At 44.0% G+C, this 14,132-nt stretch overlaps 1 protein-coding gene across 3 annotated transcripts in view; it reads left to right on the top strand.

Annotated features, from left to right (window-relative positions):
* The window catches only part of LOC117674491 (cytochrome P450 2K6-like), a 91,526-nt gene that overhangs the window by 42,536 nt on the left and 34,858 nt on the right, over positions 1–14,132 (top strand). For all 3 annotated transcript variants that reach the window (XM_034432539.3, XM_034432538.2, XM_087882247.1), the window contains one exon: positions 13,778–13,938. In XM_034432539.3, the coding sequence (XP_034288430.2) occupies positions 13,778–13,938 (161 nt within the window). The remainder of the gene's footprint in view (positions 1–13,777; positions 13,939–14,132) is intronic.

Below are 14,132 nucleotides of genomic sequence, written 5' to 3'. Positions count from 1 at the left end.
GCCTCTGACCAAAATTGTTTGCCTAAACCAGCATCCTCTAATGTGCATCTAATCATGGTTTGTAGTGTGGAATTTTTTCTCTCTGCAATTCCATTTTGAAATGCAGAAAATGGATTGGACGTGAAATGTAGCATTCCTCTATCCTTTAACCATTGGGAGAATTCTTTAGACATGAATTCACATCCCCTATCTGTCATAATTTGTTTTATTCTGATATTATGTTGTGTTTCTATGCGTTTGTAGAATTCCTTAAATTTCTGAAAGGTTTCATCCTTGTGCTTTAATGTGTAAACAAAACCATAGCGACTGTAGTCATCCACTATTGTTAGGAAGTAACGTTTTCTATAGGTAATTGATGGACTTAATGGACCAACTAAGTCCATATGTACTAAATCAAAAATATTGTTAGTTGATCTGTTAGATTTTTTTGGTCTGGGACTGGTTTTTAGTTTGGTGGATTTACATACTGAGCATTCCAAATAATTTTCACAATTTTTTATTTTGACACCTTCTGCGTGTTCAGTCATTTTTTGTACTACAGGAAAGCTTGCATGTCCTAACTTCCTATGTAAGATGTGAGCACACTCATCATGAATTGGTTTACCTATTTTTGGTTTCTTCTCATTGTGTGTATTTTTGTGATTATGAGTTATTCTACACTCATCATTGTCACTGTTATTGACATTTTCATCATCTGCTTCAATACAGTCTTCCATATTTGAATCAATGTTATGTAACCATCTTTCTTTAGTTATCAGATAGGGTAGACCTCCTTTTATCATCACAGTGCCTACATTTGTTTTGTTCTTTTCTATAGTTGCTTTCCCCTTTGAGAAAACTATATTGATGTCAGATTCTCTGCTTAGTTTTATAGCACTTAGTATGTTGTGAGGTATTTCTGGGATTAATAATACCCCCTCTATTTTCCCTAGACCAGGCAAGGTCACATTTCCTCTGCCTAGTACTTGAACCTTTTCTTGATTAGCTACCTTTATCACAAACTTATCTTCTATAAATGAAGATAATATACTTTTGTTGTTAGTGGTGTGATTTGTTGCACCAGAATCAATAAGCCAATTGTTGTTCTCATCCTGCTGTGTTCTGGTGCTGTCTTGTTTATTTAGCCCATTTAGTGACCCAGATTTTCTCTCTTTTGAATTTTCTCTACCCCCTCTACCTTCTTTGTAATTTGGTGGACTTCTATATTTGTGTCTATCTGTGGAAGATTGTCTGTAATTATATTTGCTCCTATATTCTGGCCTATGTCTCTCCCTTGAGACTTTGGGGCAGTCTCTTCTACTGTGTTCCCTGGATCCACAATTGTAGCATCTAAAGGCCTCATTGTATTTATCTTGAAAGACTACTTTCCTAAAAGATTTGTGTTCTGTTTGGTTACTGGATCGATTTTTTCTTGAATTGTCTTCTGCTATCAATTTGTTAGATAGACTTTCTATGGATAAATATCCCAAATTAATGGTATCTAAGTGTGACATAAAACTATCCCATGATGGATCAAGTGAGTTGATAATAACACTTTTCATTGTTTGATCTGAAATCACTTCCCCCCTCAATTGCAGCTCAGCTCTTATTTTGTTTAGATTTATCAAATGCTCACTTATAGAAACCCCTGGTTTTACTCTAGAGGAAAAGAAATCCTTAGACATTCTTGTGGTTGTAGCTACGCTATCACTGTGAAATAGATTAAACATGCATTGAATTATTTCTGATACAGTTAGGTTTGGTTTGATGCTATGATACATTGCAGGAGACACGCTAGATATTATTATGAAAAATGCTCTATGATGTAAACAATCTATTTTTAAAGTCCAAGGTCTTCTTGGAGGGCTAGTTATAAAGAATAGTAAATTCTCTTTCATAAAAATAACCTGAAGCTGTTGATACCACTCTTGTAAATTAATACCATCAACTCTAAGTTTTGGGAAGTCACTGGGTAAGTTACCCACATTATTTTGTCCACTACTTACAACCTGAGGCAGTCCGTGATCTCTCAAGTGCAGGAAATTACAGAACGGCATTGGGATGCTTGTAACGAGTCTGCGCGGTTCTCTGGCCAGTTCAAGTCTTTCGGGGCTGTTTACGTAGTTTTGCACATGCGCGTTGCTCATTTCTTCTTTGGCGTCGTTGTGGAAGGTTCTCTCCCTTTCAGCTCTCTCGATCCGCTCCTCCTCAGATGAGTCGGTCTCTGGCTCGGTTTTTGGGGTTCTGGTGGTGGCGACGGTTCTTTTCTTTCTTTTGTGTGCGTTGGCACTCGATCCTGTCTGCGGTGTAGGGCGGAATCGGCATGGCTCTCTGGGCTCGGGTGTCGTCGCTTTCGAAGTCAGGATGGGAGCGTGCAGGTCTTGAGTTGTCGGTTTGATTTCTTGCTTCTTCGTAGATGTCTTGGTAATTTTCAATCTCGGCCCAAAAGCAGCAAAAAGCGTTTTCATTGCTGACTTTACTTGAGATTTTGTTAAATCGTCTTCACTTTCTGATTTTGGATCATCTGAAGAGTTTGAGACTTCTTTTTCACTTTCTTCGTCTGATAGTGTTTTTCGCGCCAGAAATTTTGAACTGAGCGTTTTGATTGGCTCTGCTTCACTCTCTTTTGAAGTTCGTTGAAACCAAGATGGCTGCCATTCAAAATTTCGCGCGGGATCACATCTTTTCTTTTTTACAACTATTTTCTCAGTAGTCATTTCACTTACAGTTTTTTGATCTTTGGGTTTTTCTTTAATGACGTTTTTCTCTCTCGCTGCTCCGCTGTTCCTCAGCATCTCCTGGAGGTCCGCGATGAGACTTTCATCATTCTTTTGGCTTTTTAGTATCTTTAATATCTCTGACCTGAGTTCGTTATTTTCTATTTCGATTTCTTCCTGGTCATTATTTTCACTCATCAGTTCTTCTTCTTCAGTGGTGTATTCTTCGGATTCTCTCGAAATCGCATTAGTGGATTCGTTGATCATCTCTTGATCAGTTTCTATTTCTTTGCTGTAGGCCCTGGTGTTAGGCCTATCTTTCTTGGACATCTTTAATTATTTATTGAGTCAATTAACCATCCTCTGCTACCAGCTTGTTGCAATATTTTCAGGATCAGACTCAATAAAGATAATAGGAGTTAGAGATTTAAATATATTTCTCTTTAATCATAGTAGGCATTCTATATTCGCTGAATATTCAAGATAGAAGCAAAAAGAATGGTGAGGGTGGCTCCTTATATATACAAGGGGTGGAGCCAGGAATGGGAGTGGTAAATTATGAATACATTAAAGTCCAAAGAATAAGTTAACCCCTGGTGTTCCATATATACATTATTTACACATTAGAGAATAAGGCATTTACATCTGACAGGGCTTTTTGTGGCTGTGTGAGGTTCCTGCTTGTTGCAGGGGCCATTTTGGGACTAGCACAGCTGCTTTTACATTGTGGGTGAGCCAGTTGTGTTGTGTGTGTGTAGAGTGTGAAAGTTTTTTGGGGGGCTTTTTGTGGCTGTGTGAGGTTCCTGCTTGTTGCAGGGGCCATTTTGGGACTAGCACAGCTGCTTTTACATTGTGGGTGAGCCAGTTGTTTTGTGTGTGTGTAGAGTGTGAAAGTTTTTTGGGGGGCTTTTTGTGGCTGTGTGAGGTTCCTGCTTGTTGCAGGGGCCATTTTGGGTCTAGCACAGCTGCTTTTACATTGTGGGTGAGCCAGTTGTGTTGTGTGTGTGTAGAGTGTGAAAGTTTTTTGGGGGGGCTTTTTGTGGCTGTGTGAGGTTCCTGCTTGTTGCAGGGGCCATTTTGGGTCTAGCACAGCTGCTTTTACATTGTGGGTGAGCCAGTTGTATTGTGTTGTGTGTGTTTAGAGTGTGAAAGTTTTTTTGGGGGGCTTTTTGTGGCTGTGTGAGGTTCCTGCTTGTTGCAGGGGCCATTTTGGGTCTAGCACAGCTGCTTTTACATTGTGGGTGAGCCAGTTGTGTTGTGTTGTGTGTGTTTAGAGTGTGAAAGTTTTTTTGGGGGGGGGCTTTTTGTGGCTGTGTGAGGTTCCTGCTTGTTGCAGGGGCCATTTTGGGTCTAGCACAGCTGCTTTTACATTGTGGGTGAGCCAGTTGTGTTGTGTGTGTGTAGAGTGTGAAAGTTTTTTGGGGGGCTTTTTGTGGCTGTGTGAGGTTCCTGCTTGTTGCAGGGGCCATTTTGGGACTAGCACAGCTGCTTTTAAATTGTGGGTGAGCCAGTTGTGTTGTGTTGTGTGTGTTTAGAGTGTGAAAGTTTTTTTTGGGGGGGGGCTTTTGTGGCTGTGTGAGGTTCCTGCTTGTTGCAGGGGCCATTTTGGGTCTAGCACAGCTGCTTTTACATTGTGGGTGAGCCAGTTGTTTTGTGTGTGTGTAGAGTGTGAAAGTTTTTTGGGGGGCTTTTTGTGGCTGTGTGAGGTTCCTGCTTGTTGCAGGGGCCATTTTGGGTCTAGCACAGCTGCTTTTACATTGTGGGTGAGCCAGTTGTGTTGTGTTGTGTGTGTTTAGAGTGTGAAAGTTTTTTGGGGGGGCTTTTTGTGGCTGTGTGAGGTTCCTGCTTGTTGCAGGGGCCATTTTGGGTCTAGCACAGCTGCTTTTACATTGTGGGTGAGCCAGTTGTGTTGTGTGTGTGTAGAGTGTGAAAGTTTTGGGGGGGGCTTTTTGTGGCTGTGTGAGGTTCCTGCTTGTTGCAGGGGCCATTTTGGGTCTAGCACAGCTGCTTTTACATTGTGGGTGAGCCAGTTGTGTTGTGTGTGTGAAGAGTGTGAAAGTTTTTTGGGGGGCTTTTTGTGGCTGTGTGAGGTTCCTGCTTGTTGCAGGGGCCATTTTGGGACTAGCACAGCTGCTTTTACATTGTGGGTGAGCCAGTTGTTTTGTGTGTGTGTAGAGTGTGAAAGTTTTTTGGGGGGCTTTTTGTGGCTGTGTGAGGTTCCTGCTTGTTGCAGGGGCCATTTTGGGACTAGCACAGCTGCTTTTACATTGTGGGTGAGCCAGTTGTTTTGTGTGTGTGTAGAGTGTGAAAGTTTTTTGGGGGGCTTTTTGTGGCTGTGTGAGGTTCCTGCTTGTTGCAGGGGCCATTTTGGGTCTAGCACAGCTGCTTTTACATTGTGGGTGAGCCAGTTGTGTTGTGTGTGTGTAGAGTGTGAAAGTTTTTTGGGGGGGCTTTTTGTGGCTGTGTGAGGTTCCTGCTTGTTGCAGGGGCCATTTTGGGTCTAGCACAGCTGCTTTTACATTGTGGGTGAGCCAGTTGTGTTGTGTGTGTGTAGAGTGTGAAAGTTTTTTGGGGGGCTTTTTGTGGCTGTCTGAGGTTCCTGCTTGTTGCAGGGGCCATTTTGGGACTAGCACAGCTTCTTTTACATTGTGGGTGAGCCAGTTGTGTTGTGTTGTGTGTGTGTAGAGTGTGAAAGTTTTTTGGGGGGCTTTTTGTGGCTGTGTGAGGTTCCTGCTTGTTGCAGGGGCCATTTTGGGTCTAGCACAGCTGCTTTTACATTGTGGGTGAGCCAGTTGTGTTGTGTTGTGTGTGTTTAGAGTGTGAAAGTTTTTTTGGGGGGGGGGGCTTTTTGTGGCTGTGTGAGGTTCCTGCTTGATGCAGGGGCCATATTGGGTCTAGCACAGCTTCTTTTACATTGTGGGTGAGCCAGTTGTGTTGTGTGTGTGTAGAGTGTGAAAGTTTTTTGGGGGGCTTTTTGTGGCTGTGTGAGGTTCCTGCTTGTTGCAGGGGCCATTTTGGGACTAGCACAGCTGCTTTTACATTGTGGGTGAGCCAGTTGTGTTGTGTGTGTGTAGAGTGTGAAAGTTTTTTGGAGGGCTTTTTGTGGCTGTGTGAGGTTCCTGCTTGTTGCAGGGGCCATTTTGGGTCTAGCACAGCTGCTTTTACATTGTGGGTGAGCCAGTTGTGTTGTGTGTGTGTAGAGTGTGAAAGTTTTTTTGGGGGGCTTTTTGTGGCTGTGTGAGGTTCCTGCTTGTTGCAGGGGCCATTTTGGGTCTAGCACAGCTGCTTTTACATTGTGGGTGAGCCAGTTGTATTGTGTTGTGTGTGTTTAGAGTGTGAAAGTTTTTTTGGGGGGCTTTTTGTGGCTGTGTGAGGTTCCTGCTTGTTGCAGGGGCCATTTTGGGTCTAGCACAGCTGCTTTTACATTGTGGGTGAGCCAGTTGTGTTGTGTTGTGTGTGTTTAGAGTGTGAAAGTTTTTTTGGGGGGGGGCTTTTTGTGGCTGTGTGAGGTTCCTGCTTGTTGCAGGGGCCATTTTGGGTCTAGCACAGCTGCTTTTACATTGTGGGTGAGCCAGTTGTATTGTGTTGTGTGTGTGTAGAGTGTGAAAGTTTTTTGGAGGGCTTTTTGTGGCTGTGTGAGGTTCCTGCTTGTTGCAGGGGCCATTTTGGGTCTAGCACAGCTGCTTTTACATTGTGGGTGAGCCAGTTGTGTTGTGTTGTGTGTGTTTAGAGTGTGAAAGTTTTTTTTGGGGGGGGGCTTTTTGTGGCTGTGTGAGGTTCCTGCTTGATGCAGGGGCCATATTGGGTCTAGCACAGCTGCTTTTACATTGTGGGTGAGCCAGTTGTGTTGTGTGTGTGTAGAGTGTGAAAGTTTTTTGGGGGGCTTTTTGTGGCTGTGTGAGGTTCCTGCTTGTTGCAGGGGCCATTTTGGGACTAGCACAGCTGCTTTTACATTGTGGGTGAGCCAGTTGTTTTGTGTGTGTGTAGAGTGTGAAAGTTTTTTGGGGGGCTTTTTGTGGCTGTGTGAGGTGTCTGCTTGTTGCAGGGGCCATTTTGGGACTAGCACAGCTGCTTTTACATTGTGGGTGAGCCAGTTGTGTTGTGTTGTGTGTGTTTAGAGTGTGAAAGTTTTTTGGGGGGGCTTTTTGTGGCTGTGTGAGGTTTCTGCTTGTTGCAGGGGCCATTTTGGGTCTAGCACAGCTGCTTTTACATTGTGGGTGAGCCAGTTGTGTTGTGTGTGTGTAGAGTGTGAAAGTTTTTGGGGGGGCTTTTTGTGGCTGTGTGAGGTTCCTGCTTGTTGCAGGGGCCATTTTGGGACTAGCACAGCTGCTTTTACATTGTGGGTGAGCCAGTTGTGTTGTGTTGTGTGTGTTTAGAGTGTGAAAGTTTTTTTGGGGGGGGCTTTTTGTGGCTGTGTGAGGTTCCTGCTTCTTGCAGGGGCCATTTTGGGTCTAGCACAGCTGCTTTTACATTGTGGGTGAGCCAGTTGTGTTGTGTGTGTGTAGAGTGTGAAAGTTTTGGGGGGGGGGCTTTTTGTGGCTGTGTGAGGTTCCTGCTTGTTGCAGGGGCCATTTTGGGTCTAGCACAGCTGCTTTTACATTGTGGGTGAGCCAGTTGTGTTGTGTTGTGTGTGTGTAGAGTGTGAAAGTTTTTTGGGGGGCTTTTTGTGGCTGTGTGAGGTTCCTGCTTGTTGCAGGGGCCATTTTGGGACTAGCACAGCTGCTTTTACATTGTGGGTGAGCCAGTTGTTTTGTGTGTGTGTAGAGTGTGAAAGTTTTTTGGGGGGCTTTTTGTGGCTGTGTGAGGTGTCTGCTTGTTGCAGGGGCCATTTTGGGACTAGCACAGCTGCTTTTACATTGTGGGTGAGCCAGTTGTGTTGTGTTGTGTGTGTTTAGAGTGTGAAAGTTTTTTGGGGGGGCTTTTTGTGGCTGTGTGAGGTTTCTGCTTGTTGCAGGGGCCATTTTGGGTCTAGCACAGCTGCTTTTACATTGTGGGTGAGCCAGTTGTTTTGTGTGTGTGTAGAGTGTGAAAGTTTTTTGGGGGGCTTTTTGTGGCTGTGTGAGGTTCCTGCTTGTTGCAGGGGCCATTTTGGGTCTAGCACAGCTGCTTTTACATTGTGGGTGAGCCAGTTGTGTTGTGTGTGTGTAGAGTGTGAAAGTTTTTTTGGGGGGCTTTTTGTGGCTGTGTGAGGTTCCTGCTTGTTGCAGGGGCCATTTTGGGTCTAGCACAGCTGCTTTTACATTGTGGGTGAGCCAGTTGTATTGTGTTGTGTGTGTTTAGAGTGTGAAAGTTTTTTTGGGGGGCTTTTTGTGGCTGTGTGAGGTTCCTGCTTGTTGCAGGGGCCATTTTGGGTCTAGCACAGCTGCTTTTACATTGTGGGTGAGCCAGTTGTGTTGTGTTGTGTGTGTTTAGAGTGTGAAAGTTTTTTTGGGGGGGGGCTTTTTGTGGCTGTGTGAGGTTCCTGCTTGTTGCAGGGGCCATTTTGGGTCTAGCACAGCTGCTTTTACATTGTGGGTGAGCCAGTTGTATTGTGTTGTGTGTGTGTAGAGTGTGAAAGTTTTTTGGGGGGGGGCTTTTTGTGGCTGTGTGAGGTTCCTGCTTGTTGCAGGGGCCATTTTGGGTCTAGCACAGCTGCTTTTACATTGTGGGTGAGCCAGTTGTGTTGTGTTGTGTGTGTGTAGAGTGTGAAAGTTTTTTGGGGGGCTTTTTGTGGCTGTGTGAGGTTCCTGCTTGTTGCAGGGGCCATTTTGGGACTAGCACAGCTGCTTTTACATTGTGGGTGAGCCAGTTGTGTTGTGTTGTGTGTGTTTAGAGTGTGAAAGTTTTTTGGGGGGGGTTTTGTGGCTGTGTGAGGTTCCTGCTTGTTGCAGGGGCCATTTTGGGTCTAGCACAGCTGCTTTTACATTGTGGGTGAGCTAGTTGTGTTGTGTTGTGTGTGTTTAGAGTGTGAAAGTTTTTTTGGGGGGCTTTTTGTGGCTGTGTGAGGTTCCTGCTATTGCAGGGGCCATTTTGGGACTAGCACAGTTGCTTTTACATTGCGGGTGAGCCAGTTGTGTTGTGTTGTGTGTGTGTAGAGTGTGAAAGTTTTTGGGGGGGCTTTTTGTGGCTGTGTGAGGTTCCTGCTTGTTGCAGGGGCCATTTTGGGTCTAGCACAGCTGCTTTTACATTGTGGGTGAGCCAGTTGTGTTGTGTGTGTGTAGAGTGTGAAAGTTTTTTGGGTGGCTTTTTGTGGCTGTCTGAGGTTCCTGCTTGTTGCAGGGGCCATTTTGGGACTAGCACAGCTTCTTTTACATTGTGGGTGAGCCAGTTGTGTTGTGTTGTGTGTGTGTAGAGTGTGAAAGTTTTTTTGGGGGCTTTTTGTGGCTGTGTGAGGTTCCTGCTTGTTGCAGGGGCCATTTTGGGTCTAGCACAGCTGCTTTTACATTGTGGGTGAGCCAGTTGTGTTGTGTTGTGTGTGTTTAGAGTGTGAAAGTTCTTTTTTGGGGGGGGCTTTTTGTGGCTGTGTGAGGTTCCTGCTTGATGCAGGGGCCATATTGGGTCTAGCACAGCTGCTTTTACATTGTGGGTGAGCCAGTTGTGTTGTGTGTGTGTAGAGTGTGAAAGTTTTTTGGAGGGCTTTTTGTGGCTGTGTGAGGTTCCTGCTTGTTGCAGGGGCCATTTTGGGTCTAGCACAGCTGCTTTTACATTGTGGGTGAGCCAGTTGTGTTGTGTTGTGTGTGTGTAGAGTGTGAAAGTTTTTTGGGGGGCTTTTTGTGGCTGTGTGAGGTTCCTGCTTGTTGCAGGGGCCATTTTGGGTCTAGCACAGCTGCTTTTACATTGTGGGTGAGCCAGTTGTGTTGTGTTGTGTGTGTTTAGAGTGTGAAAGTTCTTTTTTGGGGGGGGCTTTTTGTGGCTGTGTGAGGTTCCTGCTTGATGCAGGGGCCATTTTGGGTCTAGCACAGCTGCTTTTACATTGTGGGTGAGCCAGTTGTGTTGTGTGTGTGTAGAGTGTGAAAGTTTTTTGGAGGGCTTTTTGTGGCTGTGTGAGGTTCCTGCTTGTTGCAGGGGCCATTTTGGGTCTAGCACAGCTGCTTTTACATTGTGGGTGAGCCAGTTGTGTTGTGTTGTGTGTGTTTAGAGTGTGAAAGTTTTTTTTGGGGGGGGGCTTTTTGTGGCTGTGTGAGGTTCCTGCTTGATGCAGGGGCCATATTGGGTCTAGCACAGCTTCTTTTACATTGTGGGTGAGCCAGTTGTGTTGTGTGTGTGTAGAGTGTGAAAGTTTTTTGGGGGGCTTTTTGTGGCTGTGTGAGGTTCCTGCTTGTTGCAGGGGCCATTTTGGGACTAGCACAGCTGCTTTTACATTGTGGGTGAGCCAGTTGTGTTGTGTGTGTGTAGAGTGTGAAAGTTTTTTGGGGGGCTTTTTGTGGCTGTGTGAGGTTCCTGCTTGTTGCAGGGGCCATTTTGGGACTAGCACAGCTGCTTTTACATTGTGGGTGAGCCAGTTGTTTTGTGTGTGTGTAGAGTGTGAAAGTTTTTTGGGGGGCTTTTTGTGGCTGTGTGAGGTGTCTGCTTGTTGCAGGGGCCATTTTGGGACTAGCACAGCTGCTTTTACATTGTGGGTGAGCCAGTTGTGTTGTGTTGTGTGTGTTTAGAGTGTGAAAGTTTTTTGGGGGGGCTTTTTGTGGCTGTGTGAGGTTTCTGCTTGTTGCAGGGGCCATTTTGGGTCTAGCACAGCTGCTTTTACATTGTGGGTGAGCCAGTTGTGTTGTGTGTGTGTAGAGTGTGAAAGTTTTTGGGGGGGCTTTTTGTGGCTGTGTGAGGTTCCTGCTTGTTGCAGGGGCCATTTTGGGACTAGCACAGCTGCTTTTACATTGTGGGTGAGCCAGTTGTGTTGTGTTGTGTGTGTTTAGAGTGTGAAAGTTTTTTTGGGGGGGGGGGCTTTTGTGGCTGTGTGAGGTTCCTGCTTGTTGCAGGGGCCATTTTCGGTCTAGCACAGCTGCTTTTACATTGTGGGTGAGCCAGTTGTTTTGTGTGTGTGTAGAGTGTGAAAGTTTTTTGGGGGGCTTTTTGTGGCTGTGTGAGGTTCCTGCTTGTTGCAGGGGCCATTTTGGGTCTAGCACAGCTGCTTTTACATTGTGGGTGAGCCAGTTGTGTTGTGTTGTGTGTGTTTAGAGTGTGAAAGTTTTTTGGGGGGGCTTTTTGTGGCTGTGTGAGGTTCCTGCTTGTTGCAGGGGCCATTTTGGGTCTAGCACAGCTGCTTTTACATTGTGGGTGAGCCAGTTGTGTTGTGTGTGTGTAGAGTGTGAAAGTTTTTTGGGGGGGGCTTTTTGTGGCTGTGTGAGGTTCCTGCTTGTTGCAGGGGCCATTTTGGGTCTAGCACAGCTGCTTTTACATTGTGGGTGAGCCAGTTGTGTTGTGTTGTGTGTGTGTAGAGTGTGAAAGTTTTTTGGGGGGCTTTTTGTGGCTGTGTGAGGTTCCTGCTTGTTGCAGGGGCCATTTTGGGACTAGCACAGCTGCTTTTACATTGTGGGTGAGCCAGTTGTGTTGTGTTGTGTGTGTTTAGAGTGTGAAAGTTTTTTTGGGGGGGGGGCTTTTTGTGGCTGTGTGAGGTTCCTGCTTGTTGCAGGGGCCATTTTGGGACTAGCACAGTTGCTTTTACATTGTGGGTGAGCCAGTTGTGTTGTGTGTGTGTAGAGTGTGAAAGTTTTTTGGGGGGCTTTTTGTGGCTGTGTGAGGTTCCTGCTTGTTGCAGGGGCCATTTTGGGACTAGCACAGCTGCTTTTACATTGTGGGTGAGCCAGTTGTGTTGTGTGTGTGTAGAGTGTGAAAGTTTTTTGGGGGGGCTTTTTCTGGCTGTGTGAGGTTCCTGCTTGTTGCAGGGGCCATTTTGGGTCTAGCACAGCTGCTTTTACATTGTGGGTGAGCCAGTTGTGTTGTGTGTGTGTAGAGTATGAATTTTTTTGGGGGGCTTTTTGTGGCTGTGTGAGGTTCCTGCTTGTTGCAGGCGCCATTTTGGGACTAGCACAGCTGCTTTTACATTGTGGGTGAGCCAGTTGTGTTGTGTTGTGTGTGTTTAGAGTGTGAAAGTTTTTTGGGGGGGTTTTTGTGGCTGTGTGAGGTTCCTGCTTGTTGCAGGGGCCATTTTGGGTCTAGCACAGCTGCTTTTACATTGTGGGTGAGCCAGTTGTGTTGTGTGTGTGTAGAGTGTGAAAGTTTTTTGGGGGGCTTTTTGTGGCTGTGTGAGGTTCCTGCTTGTTGCAGGGGCCATTTTGGGACTAGCACAGCTGCTTTTACATTGTGGGTGAGCCAGTTGTGTTGTGTTGTGTGTGTTTAGAGTGTGAAAGTTTTTTGGGGGGGCTTTTTGTGGCTGTGTGAGGTTCCTGCTTGTTGCAAGGGCCATTTTGGGTCTAGCACAGCTGCTTTTACATTGTAGGTGAGCCAGTTGATGTTTTTTAATTTTTATTTGGTGTGCATTGGAAGAGGGGTAGTCTTATATGACGAGTATAGCCCAAACGCTATATTTTAACAGGAAAAGTTGGGGGTCGTCTTATACGCCCAGTCTTATACGCCGGAAAATACGGTATTTTTACAGAAATATGACTTATGGATGGCAAAATGGTTCCAGAGGACCTGAATTCAGTATAATGAAACAGTCTCTGATAAATAACACTTCTAAACTTACTCTTCTGTACAGATTTCTCTAGAGAGACTATTTACAGCGGGTTGCAAGTCTTTCCTCGGAGCAGGAAAATGTCTTGTAAATTGGAGTTAATTCTCTCCACTTTGGGTGAAGGATAATCAAATGGCAGTTTCTTAAAGAACAGAAAGATATAATCTAAAGTTATTAAGGGATGTAGAGAAAACATATTTTACCCATGTTCTCCAACAGAAGTATTATCTTTGAATTGTCAGTATGGAATCCCCTCTTATTTTTAGCATAGTCATAAGATCAAGCTGCAGGTAGTGCACCTACTCAGCAGCACACTTCACAAGTAACTAATATAGAAGGAATCTCGTATTTCCCAAAATATTAATTGTTAAAGCCCTACAATGTCAAATGCGGTTAGCACACAATATCTGGGTTGCAAACATCTGGATAATTATGGGATAGCAGAAGGATATACAAAGTTCTCATCATTTGCATTTTTGCAACCCAGAAATGACATGGATAAAATTGTCTTGAGGAAAAAGAAATAAGAGGGGTATGTGATATAAAAATAATCTAGAAAACTAAGTTTTTTTTTTATTGCAAAAGTTTTACAATTACATTTTCACCCCTTTTTCCCCCCCCACCTCCCCCCCAGACTTCCCAACCTCCCTAACCCTCCCTAACCCTCCCCTCCCCCCAGACTTCCCTATAATATACTCATACTCATAATAAACCCTTAATATAACACTTAGAAAACTAAGTTTTTTGTCTAACTGCCAAATGTGTTTCCACTTATGGAGCATGCTTACATATCTACAAACTCAGTGTTGCAATAAAGAAAGGCTTGAGAAAAATACAATATCTAATTTATTAAGCGTCTATATAGGTATCTACCTTCAAGGTTTTAAATTTTAGTCTTTTTCTTCTAACATTCTGAGTGAATGGTATTTTGGCTGTTCTGTTCTCAGATTTGAGAGTGGGAAGTGGCTGCAGTTTTATTTTAATCATTCTGTCCTTCCTTTTGTGAATTATTGGTTACATACAATCCTAAGTATCTTCATTGAAATCTATTATAATTTCCTCCTACATAATATACCTACTTTTCCTTCCTTCATATTATGAAGCTCAGTAGCTATTTGATCTTTAAAAGGGCAATCATTTAATGAGGAAGCATCACAATAATTTTGCCAAGTATTTTATCCTCAAGTAATTCAATGAAATAATAATTTATGTATGGTCAGAAACTGCAATTTTTCCTCTGGGACAATAAATTACCCTTTAAATAATTTTGCATATTTTTTAATCAAAATACTTCCAACGTCATCAGCTCTAGCTATGGCCTTCTATGATAAATACTCCCTTTATGTAAGCCGATTTTGAGTATAAATGCAGGAAAAAGCAGATTTAATCCTGGTTTGATTCACAATTCTTTTTTATCTATTGTTTTGCCAAGGAAAACCCTTTGACGTCACAACAATTCTGACTGCTGCTGTTTCCAACATCATAGTTTCTATTCTATTTGGGGAACGCTATGAATATGAAGATACCAAATTTATAAAACTAGTGAAGATAAACAGTGAAAATATTCGGCTTTCAGGAAGTCCTGCTATATTGGTAATCTAAGTTTTTTTATTTGAAAAAAAAAGTCACGAAAAACAGACAGCACAATGACTTAGATGAGGGAATAGAAAGGGAACTAATCAAATTTGCAGATGACACTAAGCTGGCAGGAATAGCCAACAGCCATGAAGACAAGTTAAGGATCCAAAAAGATCTTGATAGACTTGAACAATGGGCCCTATCCAACA

Source organism: Pantherophis guttatus, chromosome 1 (genome assembly GCF_059756535.1).
Source record: "Pantherophis guttatus breed Tessera chromosome 1, ASM5975653v1, whole genome shotgun sequence".
Lineage (NCBI taxonomy): Eukaryota > Metazoa > Chordata > Lepidosauria > Squamata > Colubridae > Pantherophis > Pantherophis guttatus.
This window is presented reverse-complemented; position numbering and strand designations above follow the sequence as displayed.